This window comes from Sinocyclocheilus rhinocerous, unplaced genomic scaffold, assembly GCF_001515625.1.
Source record: "Sinocyclocheilus rhinocerous isolate Xijiao unplaced genomic scaffold, SAMN03320098_v1.1 scaffold239, whole genome shotgun sequence".
Taxonomy (NCBI): domain Eukaryota; kingdom Metazoa; phylum Chordata; class Actinopteri; order Cypriniformes; family Cyprinidae; genus Sinocyclocheilus; species Sinocyclocheilus rhinocerous.
This window is the reverse complement of record NW_015653198.1, coordinates 87,372-115,122: the sequence shown is the minus strand read 5'-3', so window position 1 is coordinate 115,122 and position 27,751 is coordinate 87,372. Positions and strand designations below refer to the sequence as shown.

At 36.5% G+C, this 27,751-nt stretch overlaps 2 protein-coding genes across 3 annotated transcripts in view; one reads left to right on the top strand and one right to left on the bottom strand.

The window, feature by feature from the left end:
* LOC107715639 (vasorin-like) overlaps nt 1-25,593 on the top strand; it is a 28,955-nt gene extending 3,362 nt beyond the window's left edge. Inside the window, exons 1-4 of one of the 2 annotated variants that reach the window (XM_016521795.1) lie at nt 7,345-7,350; nt 7,688-7,689; nt 8,328-8,356; nt 22,282-25,593. In XM_016521795.1, coding sequence (XP_016377281.1) covers nt 22,311-24,317 — 2,007 coding nt within the window. In that variant the 5' untranslated portion in view covers nt 7,345-7,350; nt 7,688-7,689; nt 8,328-8,356; nt 22,282-22,310 and the 3' untranslated portion in view covers nt 24,318-25,593. Of the gene's footprint in view, nt 1-7,344; nt 7,351-7,687; nt 7,690-8,291; nt 8,357-22,281 lie in introns of those variants that run through there. The other variant, XM_016521794.1, reaches the window with a different exon arrangement.
* The window catches only part of coro7 (coronin 7), a gene marked incomplete at its 5' end in the record, with an annotated part of 147,468 nt that overhangs the window by 37,590 nt on the left and 82,127 nt on the right, over nt 1-27,751 (bottom strand). The gene's annotated exons all lie outside the window — the stretch shown is intronic.

Below are 27,751 nucleotides of genomic sequence, written 5' to 3'. Positions count from 1 at the left end.
AATGTGTCTGTGAAGTTTCAGCTCAAATTACCCCACAGATAATTTATTATATCATTTTGAAAATGCCTATTTTGAGTGGAAGCGGAAACAAGCTGTTTTAGTGCATGTCTCTTTAAATGCAAATGAGCTGCTGCTCCCCGCCCCCTTTTTCAGCTTGTATCTCAGATCTCTACCAAAAAACATTGGTTTGGTTTTGATTATCATGATGTCTATCGCACTGAAATCATGCATTTTAAAGCCACATCAATTTAAAACGTCTGATATATGGTTTCCTGAGCGCACGCACAGAAAGTGGCTGTCACACATGTGTGAGTACTAAACTAAGTTCTCTTTCACACAAGTTTGTGTTAAAAACATGCATAAGTTACAAAAACACAGTCGGTAATGTCTGTGAAGTTAAACAGCTGGGGGGAAAATCGCATGTTTATATTAGATCTGTGTATTAAGTGACAGAAGCGTAATATACAGTACCTACTGCCGTCTAAAATTCTACAATAAAAGGTTAAAAAATATTCTACAATAAACTATTTTAAATAATCTAAAAATATATATTATTAATATTAAAAGATCTTTGAAGATTTTAAAACAAAAGATTCTAAAATATTCTACATTAAAATATTATAAAAGAGTACATTAAAAGATTCAAATGAAAAGATTCTGCAATAAAATAATTTAAAACATTCAACAATAAAATAATTTTAAAAATCAGGTTCTGATTTATTCAGGTTCTAAAATATTCTACAATAAACTATTCTAAAAAAATCTATTAAAATATTTAAAGATTCTATATTAAAAGTTTCAGAATGAAAATATTCTAAAAGATTCTACAATAAAAGATTTTGAACATTGTAAAAGAAAATAAAAAACATTCTACAACAAAACATTTTAAATGATTCTACAATCAACTGTAAAATATGAAAATATTATTAAAGGTTCTACATTAAAACATTCGAAAAGATTATAAAATACAAGGTTCTGAATATTTTCTTTAAAAGTGCATTAAATATATTCTAAACTATTCTACAGTAAAAGACTAAGTCAAATAAAAGAATAAACCCATTATATGACAAGGCTTTATCAGTAGGACTGGAATGGCACTGGGCAAAATCTGAAGGGTGTTTCAGCGCTCTTGTTCCCACATGATCGGATTTGTGGCGTCCTGCTGATTTCGGTTCCCTTTTACACCAATTATCAGGCCGTTCTCTGCCGGCCTGTCCATCACAATGCTGGATTAAGAGGTGAAAAGTCAGGCAGGAGGTGAAGGCAGGGGAGCGGGTGAAGGGCCATAAAGAGGACAGAGAGACGGTTATTCAAACAGTGGGCGGCTCGAAGGAGTCGACAGGGCAGAAAAAGCAACACTTGTGAAAGAATGCAAAGGGAAAGCAGCGTAAGGCAAAACCTCATCTCTAATTGCACACAGCATGCAACATGGCATGTCTGATAGGAGCTTTTTAAACAGGAGATTTCAGGAGCTTCCAGGTGGCTTCAGCGCTCTTAAATCAATCCTCAGGCTTCAAAGAACTGCAGAGCAGTGCTGACCAAGCAGTCCGACTCACCCGTCACCGCTGCCAAACCAAACCCAAGAAGACCTTGATGGATGGAGCCAAATGATGCGTTCTGAAGAGCCACATCAAACCTCGCTATAAGCACACACACACATGCGACGGTTTCAGGCCTCTCAGCTGCAGCTCAAACCCCCCAAAAACACCAGCATTCGTCAAACGCTCCCGGTCCGCAGCGAATATGGCAAAAATATAAAAAATGCCAGTTTGTCCACCAAACTATTTCCCCTCAGAAAGCTCAGGGTGGGGGGAGCACATCCGCGCGAGCCACGCAAATTGCCGCATTTTCGCCAGGCAGTAAAAAAAGAAAATGACTTTAATCTAAGGCTGTAATTACCTCCTGACTGAACTGTAATTAGGAAATGATCCTTGAACCGAAGACGCAGAGCAGCAGCAGCAGCAGCTCCAGTGACCGCGGCCCTGAACTCTACGTCAGGTCAAAGACACTATTAATGGATAATGCGAATTCAAACAGAGCGCCCGATGAACATGAATAAGTGCAGAATAAGTGTTAGTCTAAGATGCTCTGCTCTTGTTTAAATGTTTAGACTCGGGCCGTGTGCTGCAGAAGATGTGTGTGGGTCGCTGTTTGTTTGAGCCTGAGGGTCAGCGGCCGGCGTCGAGTCGTGGAATGTGTTGATGAACTGTGTGTTCGCGCAAACACACATCCAGCTAGTTTCTCCAGCTAGTCCACCTGCAGCACATGCGAATGGCCGGGCCGTATCTCTGACGCGTGTCCCGTCATGCGGCCGTTCCTCTGCAGCTATTTCAGTAGAGGTTAACGGCACTCGTATCTGCTTTCAGCCGGCACGGGTGACACGGACGCTCTGGATCTGCATGTGTTTGCAAAATAATTTGCATTAGCAACACTGAAGGAGCTTTATTCATGCTATGCAATAAAAATAACAAAAAGTCTATTGTGCAGCGATAGTAATTGCAATAAAGTAGCATTGTATTAGCATGTTTTTTTCTGTACCATGCTAAGATATGCAGGTATATGAATATGGCAGTTATTCAAAGTATCATGCCAGATAATTTTATCTAAATAATTAACAATTATTTATATATTATTATCTATCTATCTATCTATCAATATATATATATATATATATATATATATATAGCTAGTGATTTTTAGACACATAATTAAATTACATAATTACATTAGATGTTAGATTATATTTATATGCAATTTTATCTAAATCATTATTTATATTATTATCTATATATATATTTATCTCTCTATAGCTAGTGATTTTTAGACACAATTAAATTACATAATTAAAAAACTTTGTATTTTATGCATTATATTACATGATATGACATTATGTTCACACAGTTTGAATTATTTCAATAAATAGATATTAAATAAATGACATTTTATATTATTATATTAACATGTAAATCTATCTATCTATCCATCCATCTATCTATTTATTCATCCATCCATCCATCCATCCATCTGTATATATAACATTTATGAATTGTATTATATTTAATGTTAATTTATTTAAATAGTTTCAGTGAACTGTTGCCATATGTAAGACTACAGAGCTATAGATTTAAATCGTTTGGTCATGAATTGATTTCATGAAAAATGTTTGTTTGTATTGAGATCTCTGACTTCTGACTGCAGACTCCAGGATCTTGGCAAATCTGAGTGCAATTTGAGGTGAAATTGTTTAGATCTGGTCTCAAACTCACAAAACGTGAGGTTCTTTACCTCAGGAGAAACATCTGAGGAGCAGGAGACATAAATACTGTGGAGGTCTCTATTTACTCTCATCGCTGTCTGGGAGAAACACAAAACTGAGATATTAAATAGACTCCAACAGGATTAGCATCTGTAAACATGAGTTAGCAAGGTTTACATCTGTAATTTGGCCATCTTGTCAGCAGATCACCGCAGAACCGTCCAAAACTCAAAACTCCTTCTTCTCAGTACAAACTCGTGCGAGTCTCTGTCAGATACAGCTAATCATATAGTGAGAAACATAATGCAGCCGCAGCATATGACCTAGTTAAAGTGATGAAGAGCGAGTGTGCCTGACGCGTGGAGTGTATTTTGGTGTCGAGTCAGACACACTTTGTGCAAATATCCAGTTTCAGGTGTTGCAGAAGTGCAAAGGCACGTCAACGAGTCATATTTAATACTCGAGGTATATATATATATATATACCATACTACTGATCGATAACCATATTCATAAAATGTGGCAATTATGGTTGAATCTCAGTTTAAAAATTTTTAAGGCATATTTCAGCCCAAAATTCAATGAAAAGGAAAATTTTTTTGCATTATTTTACATTATTTTTATGACAATTCAGCATCTTTTTCCATTTGAACAAAGCATATTATCATTATACATGAATTCTTTACCGTTTATGTCAGATGTAATTGTTTTTATATCACAGTAGCCAGAATTTATTTTCCTTTTTATTTTGGGATGAAATATGACCCAGGCATGTTTTGTGAGGTTCATTCTTTCATGTTGTTCCAAGTTACTTCAAAGAATACCATGAAAGTGTAGTGATTACTCAGAAGCTGATAACTCTTCTCTAATTGACATGTAGAGAGAAAAGCAGTGATTTTCTGATTTTCGGTGTTATCTGATCAAACCGCGTGCGTCCAAAACACACAAACAACCTGTTGAGCACCGCAGTTTTCCTCAGGGCTCATCATGTGTGACTCTCTGACAGTCTTTTCAACACATCTGTGAAGACCAGGCCGTGTGATTATTTCACTTGCATACTTCATGGTGTTTACACACAAACGAATCAAATGTAAATATCTTCATGATAAGGAATGTATCATGGGCCTCATCGATGAAAGTCATACATTTCCCCAACCTTTCAAACATCAAATGACTTTAGGTGTCATATTTCCAAAAGATGCAGGTCAGATAGTGAAGTCCTCTACTATAGTAAAGGGAGAATGATAATACTTAGGGCCAGTAAGATTTTTTTAAGGAAATTAATACTTTTATTCAGAAAGAATGCATTAAAAAACAGCTCAACTGTTTTCAACATTTGTAATAATAAATGTTTCTTGAGCAGCAGATCAGTATATTAGAATGATTTCAGATACAGCTAATCATATAGTGAGAAACATAATGCAGCCGCAGCATATGACCTAGTTAAAGTGATGAAGAGCGAGTGTGCCTGACGCGTGGAGTGTATTTTGGTGTCGAGTCAGACACACTTTGTGCAAATATCCAGTTTCAGGTGTTGCAGAAGTGCAAAGGCACGTCAACGAGTCATATTTAATACTCGAGGCACTGAATCACCCTGACGCGCGTTACTAAGAAAACGTGTTTGTGCATTAATAATCAACAAATAACAATCCTCCTTAAAATACCACAGTGAATCACTGCTCTTAAATAGCCTCTGTTGAGCCGTAACATTCATTCATGAGACTTCAGACGCACATTTCACAATCATATATTTCATAATACGGTGTTAAATTATTCAAAAATAAAGGCAGATAATAATTTAAAAAAATACTGTGGTAATACCATGCTACAGTGATGAAAATTATATTATTTTTATATATATATATATAATACTTAGGGCCAGTAAGATTTTTTTAAGGAAATTAATACTTTTATTCAGAAAGAATGCATTAAAAATCAGCTCAACTGTTTTCAACATTTGTAATAATAAATGTTTCTTGAGCAGCAGATCAGTATATTAGAATGATTTCTGAAGGATCATGTGACACTGAAGACTGGAGAAAATTCAGCTTTGATCACAGGAATAAATTACATCACAACATATATTCAAATAGAAAATAGCTGTTTTAAAATTGCAATAATATTTCACAATATTACTATTTTTATGGTATTTTTTTGATCCAAAAATACAGCCTTGGCGAGCATTAGAGACTTCTTTAAAAACCTTCTTTTGCATAAAACTAGGTGAAAATGATTCATAAAGTAATAATATTTTTATTTTTTTTTAATAATATTTTACATTTATGACTGGATGTCTTTATTAGATTTAGCTCACTTCTGGGGACAATTCTGTAACCAAAGTCAAGTTAAGCGAATGCAAGCATGCAGAATAACAATAAAACCGAAGCCACTGAACATGAAGAGCTGACAGAAACAAAATGAATACACATACTTTAACTCGTCTGAATCGATACTGCAGTGAAGCCGTCAGCCTGCATTCCTGCACTAAGTGTGTGTGTGTGTGTGTGTGTGTGTGTGAGATAAACATGCCGGACAGCCTGCAACGCTTCACTCTACTGCATTCAACACCTCTAGAATCTGCACTAAAGACAGCTCGCTTTCTTTCCATTGCAAATACAACACTGATGTTGCCTTTACCAGCAGAATGCTACAGTTTACCTACTCGACCCTCTATTACCTAAAATATCCAAATCACATTTAAATTCATGCATTTAACAGATGCTTTCGTCCAGAACAAAAGCAAATCTGTGCTTTTGGCACCAGTTTTGGGGAAAGTTACTTTTAAAAGCAATGCATTACAATATTGCGTTACTCTATAAATAAAGTAACTAAATGCATTACTTAAAAATGCACTACATACTATTTGCGGTACTTTTTGTCACCTGGGCTGGGGTTGCTTATTTGTTTTTTAATAACAAAAAACCCAAAAGTTACCAGTTACTTGGAAAAGTAATCTGATTACAAAACTCGCATTACTTGTAATGCGTTACCTCCAAAACTGATCACCACAAGTGGGAAACTGTAAACAAATTCAAGAAGCTGCACAACACAAATGAAGTACACGTGCACTGTACACATTTTTTTTTTTTTTTGTTTCAAATAAATATTATTGGAGTGATTTTTACAAGAATATACAATTTCAGCCTTTCTACTTCAAAATGTCATGTTTAATTCAATGTGTTACTTGCCAATTCTTTAATTATTTGTGACAATTTTTTAGTAAAAATAGTTTCTACTAGGGCTGTGCGATTTGGGGGAAAATATCAAATTGCGATTTTTTTGACAGATATTGCGATTGCGATTTGATTTGCGATTTTACATTTGCAAAGTCAAGCTTCAGCTCTATATTGTCAATAATGTGAAGCACAGTATGGGTATCATTACCCTGCTGAAAAAAACAATAGAAACCATCACAGAAATTCTTATAGTTTCCATTAAACCATTACAAAATTCCTTTTTGTTTTGGGCATTATTCCAATAGGAATTACTGTTGTTCTATTGGTTGCCATCTGCCAGATTACATCCCACCAATAGAATCCATCAAATAGACACCATTATAGTTTACATTAAAACCAATACAATTCCCATTATAACCCTGAAATCCATTACATTTGTTATTGTGTTTTGGGAGGGGTTCTATTGTTTGTTTCTTCATCAGGCAAGATTATAATGGTATAACTACTTTTACAGAATTAACTTAATTTCACAGAAAATATTTGTTTATTTTTTATAAATAAAGAACTGTATTTCTTAAGTCAATTATTAAAGTATTACATTGATTTATTCATTTTAAGTATTTGGGATTTTAAGAGCAAGTGGAAAATGTGCTGAATGTTTCATTTCATCCAAGTGAAATTAGCAAGCAGTTAGACTGAATTTACATTCGTTTTAAACGCGGAGCCAGGCGCGAGTCGACACAGGTTGCGCGCGTGGGTCAAGCCTCGTCCATACTGCCAGATGCGCTCGTGAAGACTTGCGGTGCGGAGCCGGGTGCGAGTATAAACGAGCATTACGAGACCGGCTGCGTGAGTGCGGCAAGCGTGAACGGCTCGTCCGTGACGCGGGATTCGCGCCGCGTGGGGCAGAGAGGAGCGAGTATGAGAAGCATTCACAGACACAGGCTGTGTGTGCGCTCTTCTGAATTGGGAATAGCCAACATGCATTATAAACTTTTTCAAATTAATCTGTTGGGGAGATAAAATGTGTAAGATAACGTTCATGTACTAACAAAAACATCTAAGAATGCATCTTTTATTCTCCAGTACTGAAAACAGAACCGATAGCTTTTGATATGCGCTGTGACGCAGCTCTTGAAAATTGCCTAACTATCGATCTGACCCAGTAGACGCCATAATCCCACTCTGTCTCTCTCCCGCTTTCTGTTTTGTTTTTTGTTTTTTTAAATGGTGGGTGTTTACGCAGTTGGCTAGAGCAGTGCTGATTGGGGAGAACGGAGGTGCGCTCACTCTTACCCAGGGCAAGTAAGACTGCAACTCAAGGCTGGCAGTCATGCATATGCTCTGGAACAGAGTAATATCGCGTCCACATCGCAGGCTTTGCGATTAGGAAATCGCAACGTCTCAAATCGCGATTTCGATTCGATTTCGATTAATCGCACAGCCCTAGTTTCTACACCATTTTTTCCCCAGTGCATAAAGAAAACCAACTAAAAAGTCGCCTTTTTCATCTGCTTTATCGTCCACAAGGCAAACATGGTCTGATCATCTAGAAAAGTAAAACCTTTCATGTCCATAGCACGCACTAAACCTTAATATTTAAAGAGATAGATCACCCAAAAAATGCTAATTGAACTTGGCTGAACTATCCCTTTAAGGTTAGGGGTCTGTTTAAATCTAGTAATAATGATAAATAATAAAGCGAGGGAGGTGGACACAAACGTGCAGACAGGCCAGTGCGTGCACCCACCCTCTCCTCCCCCATAAAGACACTTCCTGAAGCATTCCAGCCCCGGCCTACAGTCGGACAAACAGCTGCGTGACGCTTACTGAACCTTTGGCCTTCTCCTACTCTTACAGAGCCTGCGGAGAGAGAAGGACACGACGAGAAAGGAGAGACAAGACAGCGTCCCGTCACACACCCCCGGTGAGTCTGACATCTACCTGTCTTGAATGCAGATGACACGTTTTGGAGCTTGGAGCCAGAATCGAGGACATGCATAAACGATCTGGCGCTGCAGCTTCCAAAACCACACATTTGGCTTGAGCTGTATAGCGAAAAGCCTCAAAACATCCCGTCTCAATAAAACCCCCTCTGAAATCCGATTGAGAGCTTAATGAAAAGTGGTCTAGTAAGTAAATGTGTGTTTGTGTGTGTAAGCTACACAAACGCGATGCTCAGCTTCGGTTCCAACTCTAATCGAACACACCTGAACCAGCCAACCAGGGTCTTTGGGTTCAGTGGAAAAATACAGCGCACTCGCTCTCAATTTGCATACTTATGTGCTAAAAGTACATACTCTGCTGGTTATGAAAGTACACATATTTGAGCATGTAGTAACCCAGCTAACAGAAATATGTTCCAAAAATGTTTTGCTAAAGTTCCCATTAAGTTACGAACATGTTATGTCTGACATCCAGTTTGTTTCAAATGTTTTAGACATTTTTTTTCTTAGTTATGCAAAAATTTAAGAAAACATTAAGGGAATACTCTTTTGCAAACATTATGGTTGAAACAAGCAGTTAGTAACGTTTAAAAACGTAAGGCGAACATCAATCTAAACGTTTTTTTTTTTAAAAGGTTCCATGAACAATGTATAAACGTTTTGTGCTAATGTTTAAAAATGTTATTAAAGACAACGTTCTATTAATGTTACTGGAAAGAATGTTTGTTCATAACGTTGAGAGAACCATTAAGTTATGAAAACAATATTTCTGAATGTTCTCTGAATGTTTAAAACATCCAGTTAAAAAAAAAATGTTTTAAAAACGTTTTCTTTTGGTTATGAGTATGTTTGATAAACATTCAATTAACATTCTATTGATGTTACATAGCGTTTGTTCATAATGTTGAGATAATCTTGCCAGAACGTTAGCCAAAGTTCTGAGAAAGCTGGAAAACCTTGTAAATACTGGGACAAACTACAATACCATAAAATTGTATTTTGATAGCACAAACTTGCTGTATGTAAGTGTTAACATCTAAATTCATTATTATTCATTGTTAACTTGCAATTTTTCAATTCATACATTTAAAATTTCTACTGAACTGCATTCCTCAGTAACTGAATATTACTAAATGTCTTGTAACTCAAAAATTAGAGTGCTTAGACCATGACCATGGGTTCAATTCACTTCGAGTCACTTCGGATCAAAGTGTCTGCCAAATGTAAATGTGAAAAGGAAAAAAAAAAATCAATGAAAATATTTACAGAAAGAGGTCGTGAGTAATATAAGCTGAAAAGCACGCATGTGTGATCTACTAGCACACAGTCTTCAACATGCTGTGATTTGGGATGCACTGAAACTCAACTTACTCGTCAACTATTGGAAACACATTGGATTCAGTCTAGACTTCCAGAAACAAGACTGACTAGTGACTTCTGGAGCACTGAAAGGCCCAGTGTGCACTGGAGCTGTTAATAGTGAAAGCCTCCAGCTGTGGTTGTGTTTGTATAAAGATGAGTGAGTGTCTAGTCAAGCATATACGCGTTTCACAGCCTGGTCAAGCGTGTAGCAGCAGTCAAGCCTTGAGCCCGTTTAGACGATGGGGGTTCCTGTATTGTACTATATATTATTTTATTCTATTTTTAGCAAATATGAAATATAATAAATAAATAAATACATAAAAACTTTATTGTTGACAGTATATAAAGTTTGTATAAGTATATAATAAATATTTTTATAAAACAATTTTAAACTAAAATATATATTTTGCATTCTATTTTAAGCACGGACTGTATTCATTTTAAGCAAATATTTAATAAATAAATAACTTTATTGTTGACAGTATCTAAATAGTTTGTATAGGTATACTGTATAATAAATAATACATTTGTATACAATAATTTAAAAAACAAAAGTTATAGACTGTATTCTATTTCAAGCAAATATGAAAATAAATAAATACAATTAAAACAAACCATATTGTTGAGCCCTGTAAGTAAAGAGAGACGGCAAAAAGAAAGAGAGGGACAAGGCGATTATGTGTTGTGAGGTTCATTTACAAACACTCAAATATTCCTGTAACTAAAAGGAATTCTGTCTCAAGTGGTCTGAAATTCTTCCCTTTCTGGAAGAGGCATCTGTGTCAACAGGACATCTTTGGTTTAGCATAAAAGCTGAAGCGGCGTTACTCGATACTCGGGCACATAGTGACATCCTGCTCCTATTTGTTTTACACTAAGCCTGCGAGTGTTCTGCTATGTATTGTACTGCCTGAGGTGGGACAAGGGCAAAACTCCCCTCACCCTGCCATGGCCTGTCCCAACAGCCCGGGGGTCACTCACTACTGTGTGTCCTCCATTCCCTCTTGACCTGGACACAAGTCAGGGCTCAACAATAAAGTGTTGCATTGTATATCATTAATTTCCAGCAATAGTTTATGAATTTATATATAAATATTATATATAAATATATATATAAAGTAAAGAGAGACGGCAAAAAGAAAGAGAGGGACAAGGCGATTATGTGTTGTGAGGTTCATTTACAAACACTCAAATATTCCTGTAACTAAAAGGAATTCTGTCTCAAGTGGTCTGAAATTCTTCCCTTTCTGGAAGAGGCATCTGTGTCAACAGGACATCTTTGGTTTAGCATAAAAGCTGAAGCGGCGTTACTCGATACTCGGGCACATAGTGACATCCTGCTCCTATTTGTTTTACACTAAGCCTGCGAGTGTTCTGCTACATATCCAGTTCCCCTGTGTACACGCCGCGGTGTGTTCGTGTTTGGATAAGTTGCTTGAGCAACACTAAAAGTTTGTCTCGATGCATTACCGCCGTTTGCGCAAGAGTACAGCGAAGGTGTTGAATTAGACCAGACTTACAGCACAATGAAGATTGACCTAACCTAAAAACACACAACGGAGCTGTGCACGTGAACACACACCCTGCATATACGCTCCGATGTTTACACTGTCACAGTGACGTGTGACGGATACACGAACCCTTACACGCTGAAGCAGAGCGAGGGCCAATCGTGGTGTGCTGATGGATGAAGGGGCTCGTGGGATTGCTCAAATTGAATGTTTAAAGCAGGGCAGAATGTTTATGGAGCAAGGAAGAAGGAAGAAACCCATTTTTCCCTTTGCACCTTTATGCTTTACAGCACACTGCAAAAATTATTTTCATACTCATATTTTACAGAAAAACAAGCCAAAATACCAAACATTCTGTGACTTTCTGCTTAAAATAAATATGCAAATATCTATAACATGAAAATGTATATAAATAAACATTAAAATATTTTATATTTTTTATATTAAAAAATGACTAGTTTATTTATAAAGAGGAAAATATATATACATATGTATCTTAAATATATATGATATATAATATTATATATTTTGAATAATTAAAATATTGATCTAAAAAGGATATATTTATACATACATTAACAGATTAAGCCACAAATTGAGTCATTTTCATTACTGTAACATGAAAAAAGATTAATATATATTATTTATACAAAATGATAGAAGTTGTTTTACTGTCTTTAATGAATTAAAAAAATAATTTAAAAACGTCACTGCAAATGAGATATCTGCCGATACTGTAAGAAAAATAAACTTTTTTCCCCTTTGAATTAATTTGTTCTGATGACATTAGATGATTTAAACTTGATTTCAGTCATTTTGCATCTCAAATAAATGTATCTTTATTTAAGAATGTTTAGCTATTTGTACTGGAAAATGAAAATCCTGTTATAGAAAGCCATTTTTTGTGGTTCTGTGAGTGTTCTTTAGGATCCCGGAGCACTAGAAAGTGTTACAGGTTGCAACATGTTGATAGTCCCGATGTTCTCGCATGGATGGTAACCACAGTCCGTAGCTGGTGGCACATCTATCTCGCGTCTGTCATCTGTCTCTGCTGTCTGTGGGGTCTCGCGTCAAACAATGATGTCTATTGTAACCCATGAGGCAACAGACGGATCCGCACGGCATGTTTATCTTTTCCTCAAGTATAAGACGTTCATGTGTGTTCGTGTGAGTTCTGGAAAACGGCCCCAGGGCAACCAGACTCGAAAAAAATCACCAACGGAAAAGAGGCAAGTTACACAAGCAGGTTATCGGTGGGCACATATCACAGTCGGCTGGAATGAGGAACAACGCAGCCTTACCGATGCTGTCAACAGTAACACATAAAGACATTCCTAGACAATTACATGTCGTGATGAGCTGCTGGCTTTCAACAGACCAGTCAGTGCTCATGTGCTGTGGCCAACGTGCTTCTGATGACAATCTGGAGAAATTAAGTTTGAGTGTGGTCTTCATATCTGAGATCGGTGACATTTATAAAATGGACACAAAGTAAATTTCCACTTAAAAAAAGTGACTTTGTAAATCTCATGAAGACCTAGTGTAGGTCAAATTAAAAAAATAAAATTTATATTTGTAGAAAGTGTATATGTGTATGTGTATATACAGTTAATAATAATATAATATAATATAAATTATATTTTTTTTAAATAAAATTCACAGTTATTTTATTTCTAAGAGAATGTTATGTTAATATAAAATACATTTAAATTATGGAATTAAAATGTATTTTTTAAGTATATTTATACATATTTAAAGTCTACTGTTAGGAAATTCTATGCATTTCGGCATTATTTTCAAGACATTTAAGCTCATTTAACCCGTTACACAAAATAGTTTCATTTTTATTAGTGTAACATGAAAAGGGTTATTAATATATAACATTTACATTTTAGTGCTGTCAAACGATTAATCGCGATTAATCGCATCCAAAATAAAAGTTTTTGTTTACATAATATGTTTGTGCTATGTATATTTATTATGTATATATAAATAAAAACACATGCATGTATATATTTAAGAAAAATGTTATGTTTATATATTAAATATATTTATATATAATATAAAATATAAGAATATGAATATAGAAATGTATAAACTATATATACTGTATGTGTTTACATATACATAATAAATATACACAGTACACGTACATATATAATGTAAACACAAACTTTTATTTTGGATACGATTAATCGCGATTAATCGTTTGACAGCACTATTATTTATACATCATGGTAGCATTTGTTGTCTTTAATTAAAAATTTATTTTAAAAAAATCACAAATGCTATTTTTACTATAATAACAAAACATTTTATAAAATAAAATATTCAAAAAACAATAAAATATAATGATAATAATAATTTAAATAAAAATGATACATACAAATGTATCGCAATAATGAAAATCCTTATTAAAACAATGAAAAATGTGCGTAACTGACCTGAAATAATATCACAGTGCAAATAAAATTGTAAGGCTCCTAGAAGATCGCATTATATTTATGCAAAAATATAATTTCATAAATTTTTGCCTTTTGATTTTGGGGCAAAATGTGATAATTCTTGACAGGGGATTGTATTAGCATTCTCTTCACACAAAAGACCATGTGAAGAGACCCAAAAGACGCTAAATGTAGCGTAGCTGTCACATGATGTCACCCGTATGTGCGACTGGCAGATAACGCAGATGGTGGGCTAATGATCGTCTGTCAGTGTGACGAGATTCAGACGCTCGTGCACCTTCAGATTCCACGCATTCTTACCTGCTGCACCAACAATAAGCGTGTTTGCATGTGTAAACAGGCACGCATGACATCCACTGCTAAGAATGCCAAGCGTTCACCTGATGGCGACTTTCTACGATGTCCGTCACAAGCGACGTTATGGACGAAGAGGTGAAGGTTCTGTTTGATTTGTGTGTTTGCAACCCACAGAAGCTGCAAGAACATGAGCCGCAATTTGCTTAAGCGATCGCTATTAAAAAACAATGGATAAATAGGAAGCGTGTGCGATGGCTTGTTTGAATGACAGAACAGGTAGTCACTTCAAACGAACGTTTGGAGTTGCGAGGAAGTCACGGAGGTACGGACGAATTTAACACACAGCGGGTTACGTAAGTTCATCCTCTGTTAACTTTCTAGTTGGCTTGTTGTCTCTCTGTATTAAAGCCATCACAGCTGTGGAGGTTAGAGAGAACAGCATCTCTACTTCCTCTCCGTTCCATTGGGGACCACAAACCCGGTGCCGGCCTCACACACATTAACACTTCAGACCTCAAGACTGCATGTTTAACACTGCGCTGCCTTCCTGACACTTAAAGGGACAGTTCAGCGTTTTGCCATCATTTACTCACACTCATGTCGTTTCATATGTTGTTGTGTGACTTTCTTCCTTAAGTGGAGCAAAAAAGAAGATTTTGAAAATGTCTTGGACCCCAAATATCTTCTTTTATGTTTCAAATCATGCAGGCTTGGGAAGGACATGAAAAGAAATGACATCAAAATGTTCATTTTTGGCATTCAAATAGTTCAAGGTCGTACTGTGTTATATTTATACATCTATAACTACCAGTGGGCTAAGAAAAACAAACTTGTTTTCGCTTAATCTGCTCATTTTTGTTGCTTCATTAACGGTCACGTCGCCCTATTTTCAAGACTGCCTCCCGGTCATATTGGCGCTTCAAAAAGCTGTCAGTCCTTTAAGAAAGAAAAATAACATTACTGGCAAACTTTGCTAGCTAGCTATGTGCACTTCAAAGGCGGCCACAGATCAGCAATGTTCTTGTGTAACCTGAGTAAACCTGAAAGGTCCTGTGCTTACCTGTCGTTGAGTGACTTTTGACCTTTGCAGCCCTGTGGAACAAACCTGAACCCCACTCAAATGATCTCCAATCTCATAACTGAGTGTCATAATTTAGACCTTTTATCTCAATTACTTTTTAATCATAATTTTGTCGATGTAGACTTTTTAACTCACAATTATGATTTTATTATCTCACAATTTCAATGTTGACTTTTTATCTTAATTTTAAGTTGTCATAATTATGACTTTTTATCTCATAATTGATTTTGTCGTAATTTAAACTCATAATTATCCCTTTTTATCTCATAATTAAATTTTTTTGTCACAATGTCTTTTATCTCATAATGAGTTTTTATCTCATAATTGAGTTTGTCATAAATTAAACTCATAATTATGCCTTTTTATGTCATTATTAAATGTTTTTGTCAATGTTTTATCTCATAATGACTTTTTATCTCATAATTGAGTTTGCTGTAATTTAAACGTTCTCTCATAATTTTGACTTTTTATCTCATAACGGAGTTTGTCAATTTCAAAATCTCAATTAAAATTTTTTGTCATAATGACTATCTCACAATCTCAACTTATGTCATATTTATGACTTTTTTATTTCAAGTTCAATCTTTTGACGTAACTGTCATCATAATTGACTTTTTATCTCATAATTTCATTTTTTATCATAGTAATGACTTCTCACTTTTTTACTTTTTATGCCCTAATTATGACTTTCTATGTCATAATTATGATTTAACAAAGCATGACTTTTTTTAATGAGGCAGAAATGGTCTTCGATACATTCCATACACAGCAGATTCTTAGAGAGCTAATCTTACTGAAGAATCTCTGTGAAATGGAGGTGCGCTGACAGCAGTGCTTTGAGATCACTGATCAATCAGTGCTGATTGACATCAGGGCCAGGCATGCATCAAGACCTACACAAGCGTGAAAAAACAAGTGTGCGTGCCTGCTAGAAGCCTGACATCTGGCCTCAGCGGCAGACGCACTGCTTATTCCTCAGAGCGCGTGCTTGTAAATCCATTTCCTTTTGGATTGCTCACTCTAAAGTCTACGGCAGACATCTGCAGTCTGTCTGTCCCTTTCTTTCCGGCCGCCCACACGGCTGGTCCCAGGAGAAGCATGCAGCGCTCCGGTTGCAGTCTGGCACGGGCCAGGGGTGTCTGCGCAGGCACACATCTGGAGCTTTGTGTTTTAGCGCAGCCTGAGGGCGGCAGCAGGCTGAAAGCACCTCATCTCTCACCTGCAGTGAAACATCTCTCTCGAAAAACATCTCGCCAACAAAAGGGCCTGATGAGATCCGGTTGCAGCCAAAACACAGGGTCCAGACATGCCTCCTGCAGCCTGCAGATGAGCAGCTAATTGAACGGCGAACACTGATTCTTTGTTTCGTAAATGAGTGTGTCAGGCTGAGGTTGTGGGCAAAGATGGTTATCAGCACCACCATGAAAGATCTGGGGGATCGTTTTCAATGCAATCATTGCTAAAAACAGCTATGACTGAAGCTGATCTAACCGTTAAGGAGTTATGCAACAATTCCAAACTCTTATGAAAATGTAGAATGAATCTTTTATGTCTTGTCTAATGATCCCTGTCCAAGTTATTATAGCTAGCCTGGATTTAAGAGGAATAGTTCACTCAAACAAATGTATATATACACATGAATATATGTGACTAAATATATTTTTAATAAATGAAAAATACATATTCAAAATGTAAATAATTAAATGTTAAATAAAAAATATAATTACATATTTATTAAATGTCAATTTGGCTTATATGTCACTAAAAATAATTGTAATAAATGTCAGTTATATTCATTTAAAATTTGAATATATTTATTAAATGTATCAATATTTTTTTTTGTAACATTTAAAATTATTTCATATTATATTTGTTATTAGATCATTATGTGAATGTGACTAAATTAAAATTATATTAAATACAAATTTAAATGTATTTATTACACAGGAATATTGAATTTTATAGAATTTACAAATATTTAAAATTCTATTCATTATTAGGTCTCACTGTATTTAAATATGTGACAAAATATAATTTTAATCAATTAAATGTATATTTAAATTTTAATAATATATTTATTAAATGTACCAATTTGGTAAAGTTTAAATGATTTAATATTATATAATTCGATCATTCTGTATTTTAATATATATGACTAAATAAAATGTTCATAAATTAAAACCATTTAAACTATTGATTTAAAATATATTTTTTAAATGTAAGTTTATTAACATTTATCAATTAAACATACTATTATTTATTATTAGACCTTAATGTATGTAAATATATGTGATTTTGAATCACATAAGGACTTTGTTCTGTCACGCCAAGAATTAATATATTATTTTAAGTCTTCTAAGGTCATATCATAAAATGAATACAGCGAATGAGTCATATGGACTAGTTTTATGGTCACTGTATAATTGTCATGGTACGGAAAATGGTAAACATCTCCTTCCACAGAAGAAAGTCAGTCATATGTGTTTGGAGCGACATGAATGACGGATTTAAATTTTTGGGTGAACTACTCCTTTAACTCTCATCACAATGCAGAAAAAGAGCAGTGTTTTATTCAGACAGGACTGTCTTTTATGTTTACCGCAGACAGTAATGGCAGTGACAAGCTCGTATCCAGGTCAAGGCTGTAAATCCTGAACCAAAAGAAAGCATTCTTCAATTAATGATAGCCACGGTTCACAAAAACATGGACAAGAGAGCAGTAGAGCGCAGGCGTTTGCATGGACGTCTCTTCTGGTGAAAACAAAACTGTCCTAGTCCTCAATCAGCGCAGCGCTCTGCGATACCTTCAGCTTTGATGTGTGTTGTTTTGTTGTGGTCGCATGAGTATATCAGAGTGAGTGTTTAACCCAGTGAACTTGAACTGAAGCCTTCTTTTGTCCTATATTTAAAACACAATACTCTCTTCTCGACTGAATTACTACACACTCCACAACAAAGGGAAAAACACACAACATCAGGTTTGGCAGGTATAGTCACATTACATAACACTGAACCTCTTCTCGTAAATAGTAGCTGTTAAAGTGGCATGTGCAAACTGACATGTTTCTGTATGAAGATCATCATTTCCCTCCTGCTGCCATGGATCAGTGTTTTATGGCTGCATGCTGTCAGGTTGAGGGGTGTAGTGGTGCATTGTGGGTAACGGGGTCCAGCTGTGGACAGGTGAGGCGGCTAACAGGAAGTCTTTCGGTTTCATCTCACAGAGAAAGGGATGTGGGCGCTCAGGATTAAAGAATCACGAGTAGACACGCCCCTTATTGCTGATTGGCTACAAGTTTGTTTTGCGATTCGGCCCGAATCAGTTTTCTAAAGCGTTTTTGAAAAATCACATACCCTGCCTTTAAGTATGTTACTGTAGCAAGAGCTCAATGACTGTAAACTACACAAATACCTTTACAGTAGCTGATGTGCAAGTCTTGCGTAATAATCTACTGTGAAAGAAAATGACATGAGATGCTGTCACAGACCAAAATAAATGTAACGAATGAATTTGAAATGAATCACACATGATAACTCGTCCTCCATCCAAAGCGTGATGTAGAGCTGATAGTTGGCTGTAATGTCCGTAACTTGACCTAAACCCACACAGCAGGAGAGTCACTCAGAGCAGGTCTGCGAGCCGTTTGATAAGACGCAGCCGCTGGAGTATCTGTGCGCAGGACGGGGCTTCATCAGAGATCAGACTCGACTCTCACTGCATGTGTCTGCCGGCTGACTATCACTTCTTCTGATGCTTTGGATGGATGCGCACTAGGACAAACATCAGCAACAGCTTTATCTTCATGCCTGGCCTGCGTCGTCATTCTGCAGATGCTTCCCTTCAGAGCCACTGCTGCTTCACAAGTTCAACTACAGTTAAACTGTCCTTTAAAAATAGTTCAAAGTCAAACTAAATATTACTAGGATTGAGTACCAGCAACTACACTGAACAAATTGCAATTCATCATGATAGCATAATTAGAACGAAGTGAAACGAAGGGAGGACTGAGGTTGTTCATTATCCTGGGTCACCTATATCAGGTCCGGCAGGTCTCTCTTCACATGTCAGATGATGCCGTGAAACACTACGCTTCACTCTGAAGGCTTTGTGCTCTTGAGAGAAGGAAGTGGACTTTGCCCTCTGACTGCAAATCCATCACAGAAAGCCTCTTTCATCCCTTAGTCGCTGTTTTTCTTTTCTTGTATCTTGTATCGACTTTCCCTTCATGTTTGAAAACACCACCCTGATGTTCAGCTGCCTTATCTGTGCGTCTTCCCCCTGGTTTACCCCTTATTTTCATCACTTACACACTTCTTCAGTGGCAATATCTTAGTTCGGATTCTTAACATTATCTTGGTTCTTGAAAATTTGACAAAACGCTTAAATAAATAATAATTTTTTAATTATAAAATGTTTTCAAATACAACAACAACAGCAATTATAAATATACAATTATAATACATAATATTTTTCATTATAAAAATAAAATATAAATAACAGTATAATAATAATACATTGTGTTAATTAGATTATAATAAATATTAAACATTATATAATATCATATTAATTATATATAATATATAATAATAATATAATATAATAAATAATATTATAATATAATAAATAATATTATTATAATAAAATAAAATGCAAATAATAATATTTTAAAATAATATCAATTATAATAATGAATTGTATAATACTACTACTAATAATAATTATTCAATTTTTTATATTATTTATATTAGAATATATACATACAATTATTATTATTATTACCGTATTGGCCCGAATATAAGATTATAAGATTTTTTTTCCTGCTTTATTTGCACTGAGCGTCAACTAAAGCCAGTGTCAAAAGACAGACGCTTGCATCACAGCCAGCAAGTCAATGGGACGCAGCAGCAGGAGGAATGTCTGAACCTGCTCCACTGCTTTTTAGACAGAGAGGGAAAAAAATGACAAAAGACAAGCTCATCTCTCTCCCATCTCTCTCTTGGGATGACTGTCCCTGGCTGAACTTAAGAAACCATGTGCTGCTGACAGTGGTGATGTAAGGATTACAGTTTCCTCAACACATACAAAAATATATATAGTACCATAGTATCACTGTAAAATAAAATAATAAATAAAAAATAACAATAAATAAATAAATAATGATTCTTTAACAAAATATAATTTTTTTTATTTGTTAACGTTATTTTAGTACATTAAGTTAAACAATGAATTTTTTTAAATTTTTTTTTTATGTTGCCTTGGCACCTAGCTGACATAATTTAAGGTTTTTATTTAACATTTTTTATGGTTTTAATTGACTATGGTTTAGTTGACTATAATGACCCTGAAACTATTTAAAACCACTAAAAAAATTTGTATTTGTTTATTTAAATATTAGGAAATAAAGGTGAAACATTGTTATATTATAATAATATTAAAAACTATTAAAATGTCAAAAGCACATAACAAAATTACTAAAACTTAAAATGAAAATGAAAACTGAAAAATAAAAGATAATTCAAAATAAAATTATTAAAATTAATTAATAAATGCTATAATAGAATGATACTAAAATAATACTACAACTGGTCACTGTCGTTCATGTCACATCTAAGAACCCATTCTCATTAAAAATGCATGATTTCCAGTCACTGTCTGCACGAATGCACCTTAAAATATAATAAAAAAATATCCAGATATCATTAAAAAGATCTTTAGAAACTTGCACTGACCTCACAAGAATACTAGGAACTTTCTGTCAGCCAACACAGAATAAAATACGCCTAAAAAGCAAACTTGATTCTGAGATATTTCCTATTGTAAATAACTGCAGAACAACACAGGGATCAGCAGCAGGGCAACGAGAGTGATGCTTCAATAATGCAGCAGGAGGGAACATAATGATCCTACTATCTCTCTGTACTATCCAATAAAACAGAGTGAGGGAATTTCACCTCAGCATGAACTTCTAATATAAAAAACCCCCACACTGTCCCGGAGAGAAGCAGAAGAAAGAAAATCGTGAGGAAGAACGAAACGTCACCACCCCTCCTTTCAAGGCCAGATACGGCAGCGACTGATCTCACAGCAGATGATAAACCGTTTCCCCAGCTCACTTCAGTCTCCCGGCTTCATAGCTCTTTATCTTTCTTGTTCTTGCTCTCCTCCCCGACTCTCACGTTCCTCCCTAAAGGTGTCTGAGCTCATCTGATGAACTCTGTGTCTGGTGTTCAAGGTCAAACCTTTGTAAAATTTGAGACACACTTGACTGTTACTGGCACACACCAGTGCATCTCTAGATCTCAATATGAAACTGATGAATATGAAATGACTGAATGTTTGTAGAAAGACACAAAGTGTACAAATCACTCCCAAAAAGCCTCTCTAAGGTCACAATGTGCAACAGTGATTCTGTATGTGTGCTGAAAACAATGATGGATCCAAATGTCCAGCAAACAGCTGCAATTAGAGATGCACTAATTCAAATATCATTCAATTTTGTTTAAAATAAATTAAACACTAAGAACTACAATCAATTGTAGCGTTGGGTCAGAGAAAATGTCAGAGTCCAAGTTCATTCACAATTGCAGTCCAAGTCCCGAGTCCAAGTACCCCAACTCGAATCAATTGTTTTAAATGTTAATTTAAGTGCCATAAATTATGAAAAATGGAGTATCATTTCAAAATCTGCTAAAGTTTACATCAAATAGCATTATTAAATTATAAAATTTTGTTTTGATAAATAAAAATTAAGTCAACATCACCTTTAAGTCCAGTATGATGTTCCAACAGGCCTGTACGTCACTACCACAAGCTATTGTTTGAGTACAACCATGTCAAAAGACCTCGCCTTTGATCACCCTTTAAAAGCACTTGGTCTAAAGCAAGCCTTTTACTTGGCCACATAAAAAGGCTGACCTCATAGACTCGGGAAAGCAGAGAAACAAACACCATGGCATGTACTGCAGTACGCCTTGAATTTGCTAAGAGGATGTTATAAACAAAATAGTAACTTTACCAATCGCTCAACCGTTGACAATTTACTTTAAAGGTTTGATCGTTGATTCATGCCATTTCTAAACTCAAAGTCAAAGTTCAAGACAGGTGTATGTTTAAATGTTTCAAAGTAAAAAAAATACAATGTGAAGTTAATCGTGCAAATGTTTACTTTGTTTTCTTGTTGCATTGCAGGCTTGAAGGGGTGAATGTAGGCAGCAACATGAAGCCCTGCCTCCCTCTACTGCTGCCCCTCCTCTTCTATCAACACTTGTGGTCCCTGGCATCGGCCAACTCCTGTCCGAAGGACTGTACCTGCCAAGTCCAAGACTCCATATTCTGCTTTAGCCGCAAAGAAATTAAAATGCCCAGCGAAGTACCCACAACGACTAAAAATCTCTATGTGTTTAAGAACGGCATTGAGTCCCTTTCCCAAGAGGACTTTCTTGAGCTGGAAAGCCTAGAGATGCTGGATCTAAGCCAGAACAAGTTGACCGAACTGCCTGATCGTGTGTTTGAACCCCTGTCCTCTCTCCACAACCTGGACCTGTCGGCTAACCAGATCGTCCACATATCCAAGGACAGCTTTGCTGGACTGGAGCATCTGGAGAGGTTATATCTATACAGCAACCTCATAGAGAGCATCCATCCTGCTGCTTTTGATGGCCTACAGCAGCTGCTGGAGCTCAAGCTGCAAGGTAACCAACTGACAATAATGCCTGCCCTGAAAATGCCCCATCTGCTTCTGCTAGACTTACGGTTCAACAGCATCCCATCACCGGGGCCAAATGACCTCCAGACACCCAAGTTGGAGTCATTAAAACTGGGTGGGCTGGGGCTTAGCAGTCTGGACGAGGAGCTCTTGGGAAGCTTCAAGAACCTCCATGAGCTCGACATCTCCAACAACCAGTTAACAACTTTTCCAGGGGTACTGCGGGAGGCAAGAGGCTTGGTTTCTCTGAGTTTGGCTGGGAATCCCATGGGACCTGTGAAATGGGAGGACTTTGAGAAACTCTCAGAGCTTCAGGAGCTGGATATCAGCAATCTAAGCTTGCAAGGGTTGCCGGAGACCTTAACCCAGCTCTTTCCTCACTTACAAAGACTGACCGTTGCGGAAAACCCTTTCAACTGCCTTTGCAATCTCGCTTGGTTTCCTAGTTGGCTGCGAATCAAGCAAATTCAGTTGGGTAGGACGGAAGAGACACGCTGTCACTTTCCTCCTTTCAATTCCGGGAAGGTGCTGGAGAGGCTCTCGCACCGAGAATTCGGATGTCCGATTACCACAACTGTTACGACTCGGACAGTAAAGACCACTGCAGTACCTCCTGCCCCGGTCACCAATTTACCAAGTACCACTCATGCAGTCCTCCCTGCCAAACCTAGTGATAACCCCTCTACGGAAACTGGAAATGACCCTCCACAGCCCACCCCAAGTTCTACTATCGACCCTGACCTAAGATCAACCTTTTGCCCGCCCAATATCTGCCTAAATGGAGGAACATGTTGGCTGGACAACAAAGGACGTTTGGAGTGCATTTGTCTACCAGGAACATCGGGGAGATACTGTGAAAAAGAGGAAGACTCACTACCCCATGAGGACCCTACTGTACCAGAACCTGAAATAACAGCAACATTGATAACTAGCTCCTCAATACTCTTAGACCTTCACCGGTACATCGATATGCACCCCCAAATCCGTGGCGTTAAGTTAACTTACAAGAACCTTTCTGGTCTGGATAAACGTGCCAAGCACCTCAACATTCCGCCCAGATACCCAGAATACACAATCCGTGGACTTCAGCCAAACTCGACGTATTCTGTATGTGCCAGTCCATTGGGTGAACCTGGGGATGTGGACAGAGTATGCATAGAAACCCAGACAATCAGTCAGCAGCTAACTCCCACTGGAGCACAACGGGAGGACCCGAAGCTCTCTACAATGCTCATCCCTGCAGTCGCCATCCTTCTTCTGCTAGTCCTAGTAGCCGTGGCTGTTGGGGTAGCTTGCTGCATGCACAAAAAGAAAGCAAAGGGACACCTGGACTTAGAATGTGATCCGTCACAGCTGGAGCTGGAGGGTCTGGAAAATGGGGAGCTACCCCAAAAGCAAGAGATTATCTCCTGTCCATCCACAACACAGAACGGTAGCTTGGACTACGAGGTACCCCTCATGCAGGATCACTGTACTGCGAACAACAACAAGAACAGTTTGAAACCCTCATATTTCTGATAATTGCAAAAGGTTTGTGACTTGCATGGTAAAGCATGAACAATACGGCCTTACAAGGTACCACCATGGACCGGGAGATCAGCCACCAGGTTCTTTGTAAAGAGACGGTGGAATTTATGTGATTCCTGGTGCAATCCTGTAAGGGCATTTCTGTCAAAATGACAGAAATGCCTTTTATCATCTGAAAGACTTTACATGCCAAACTTTCAACCAAAGATTTTGGTGCATTTTAAAATGGCTGCCAATTGTACAAAGGGCATATGGCTGACTGAAAAAATGTAGGTGAAATTTTGATGCGTAGCACCTGTGTGCAACTGTTAGGAGCTGCACTAACTGTGAACCTTAAGCCCTACATGTGAGTGGGTAATTGAAGATATGGACTTAAGTCACGAGGCTGACACTTTTGATGCTTTGTCTAACTGATACACATTGTTACTTTGTTTTATATTTGTACCTTTTTTGTAAATGTTTTTGTACAAATATGTGACTGTTACCAGGCGGCTGCTCTTCCCCCATATCTTGTGACTTAAAAAGCAGACAAAACACCAGATAAAAAACTTTGGAGATTAAAATTTACTTGTACCACCAAGTGAATCAAAGGCTTTAGTTTGGAAATGTCAGACAGTCTAAGCAGTTGAACGTCTATCCAGACTTGAAACTAAATCCCTCCTCTATTTGTTAGCCCCTATCCCCCTTTGCCCTCAGAAAAAGAGACTAAACTAAGGTTGAACAGGAAGATGGCTGATTCAAAAGCAGATTAATACATATTATGTGTTATTATCTGTTGTAAACACAAATTAGGCTTGAAATATATCATTGGAAGCTACAAACTGGTGGGATCTTTTAAATTATTTATTTATATACCAAAAAAGGGGTTGTTTCCTAGACCAGTCTGCAAAATTTTAGGCTACTTGGCAGAGATTTCCAGTCAACACCATTTTGCCTTAAGACAGGTTTACTTGTTCAAAAACACTAAAGCATATGTTTGGATAGCTTTAAATATTAGCAGTCTAAAACAGCAAACATATTTAAACTAATCTAAAAACACGCACTCCAACTCTCCAGAGTTTACCATTCACGTGCAAGATATAATGAAAGAGCATAAAACAACCTAAAAACAATCCAGGCAGTCACTGATGACTCTGTTTAATTTAAGAAATTTAAGAATCTTAAAGCCAAACTCAGAAGAGACAGTGGGAAGCTGTGCTGATTTACCTCTGTGAGGAAATGTGTTAGTATTTTAGCACTTGTTCTACAACCTGTCAAATGGTGTTTCCCATTTGTAAAAAGTAAAAAATAAATAGTTTTAGTGCATCTGAAACCTTCAGCTTAAAAGAAGGAGGATTTGCAATTGAAAATATTCTTGTTGTTGTTGTTGTTGGAATATCCAAACTGGAAAAAAAAAAATCTCAGCAGTATGAAGTATTGAAAATATTTGTGAATATTTTTGAGAAGATCTGCCTCTAATTTTCCCTGTTTAATTTGGGAAGCTCTTTTTTATACTTTTTTTTTTGTCTATATGGAGATGTGTGTATATGTACGATATGTATTTTCAAAAAGCTGCAAAGAAAATAATAAAAAAATAATAATTAAACTACAGTTTCATATTCTGTTTCTCGCTCAAGCTAGCTGGTCTGATTAACAGCAGAGTCAATTAGATTCACTGACGTTGAATGCATTTAATGTGTTTTTGGTAATACGATTTTAGAGACGAAAACAAATGTTTTTTTTTCTTCTCTCCAGAGGAGTTTGCACACTGAGAGAGAGCACTAGCATCCTCAACACCATCTGCAAGCGCGCCACCCAAAGCAAACTTTTATGAGGAATTTTAGGGTTTGAGTGCCAGGGAAAGGTAATAGATTTTCCCTTTATGGAGAAAGCTTGAGGTAAACAGGAATTTTTATTAAAAACAAACGATCGCCAAATCCAATAGGTGCCGTTTGGCCTCCATCTACGTCACTGGACTGAAGCTAATGAGCATTGTTTGTTAATACGCACATCCTTAGACTGACCACCCACCTGTTTTACAGGTACATTTGGACGGGTTTGCAGCAAACGCTCACACCACCTTCAAAGTCTGCTTATCTGCAAGCATCCAGCTGCAATCTGTTGTATATTAAACCTGTTTAATGACACAAACACATAAAACAACCCACCGCTGTCCAGCACTAATAGCATTTCCATTTGTAATGAGCATAATCATGTCAAACCATTAAAAACAACAAAAACGCTCACACAGCGAGAGAACAACAGCCAAGGCATCAGATGGAGGCAAATTTGGCCAGAAAGCGTACAAGCACACGTCAGTCAGAGGAACAGGCGTGTGTGTGCTTGCGTGTGTGTGTGGACGGCGGTGGGCAGCTAAATGTGTGCGTGTATGTGCGTCTGCTTTCCAGCTTTTCAATAAAAGGCCTCCTTTATTCTGTGATTTTAAGAGAGCTGGTCCTCTGGCCGCGCTCCAAAGCTAGACTCAAACTGAGCGGCTCACAGGGCCTATTGTAGACACCCGAGCTGACTTTTTCAAATTATATTCCAAAAATTCCACAGAAAATTACTGCTGAGTAAATATTGTTCTGCTCCTTGTTTTTTTTGTTTTTTTAAGTCAAGCTGCAGAGGTTTCATTTCCAAACTCAGTTCTAGAGTGATGACGCCAGGCCACATTTTTGTCCTGGTTAATGCCTCATTCTTGCCATAGATGCTCTAATGTAACAGCAAATCTTCAGGTACAAACATGAGCATGAACCTCAGTCAGGTAGATGGCATATTTAATGATAAAGAGGCTGTGAGGGATAGATTTACTGTTTAGGGATGCAGAGGCCGTATACAAGCAATAAGCCCATAATTATTTTTTGTCCAGTAACCACAAAAATACTGTATATTACCCTGTATATTACTTTGGAGAAAATTTAAAAAAGCACTAAAAACTCAAATGAAAAGATTGTATGCCACCTTAAGAATGTAGGCATGATGACATTATAATGGGCATTAGGACAGATAAATATAGCTTTTAAAATTTGCTTTAAAAAAAGACTGAATTATAAAAAATAAGTCTAGTGAAGGAAAGATCTAACCTGCTAACCCTCTAACCGTTTTGGGATGCTACAGTAAATTGTAAAATAGGCAGAAAAATGTAATATTTAAATAAAAAACACGGATATTAATAAAACCAATATAATTTCAATTTATTGTGCACACTTATTGCACCAATAACTGGCACCAGGGAGTGTTATTTTAGTATTATTTATATATATATTTTTTTTATAGTTTTTATTACCAATTTGAATTTTGTAATTTTGTAATGTACTATAATTTTTTTATTAGAAATATTAGACAAAAAAAGCTAGTTTGCTTCATTTTTATTTTAGATTTACTTTTAATAATTTTAGTACTTCAAATTCAACTTATTGTATTTCAGTTATTGCCATTAGCTTTTT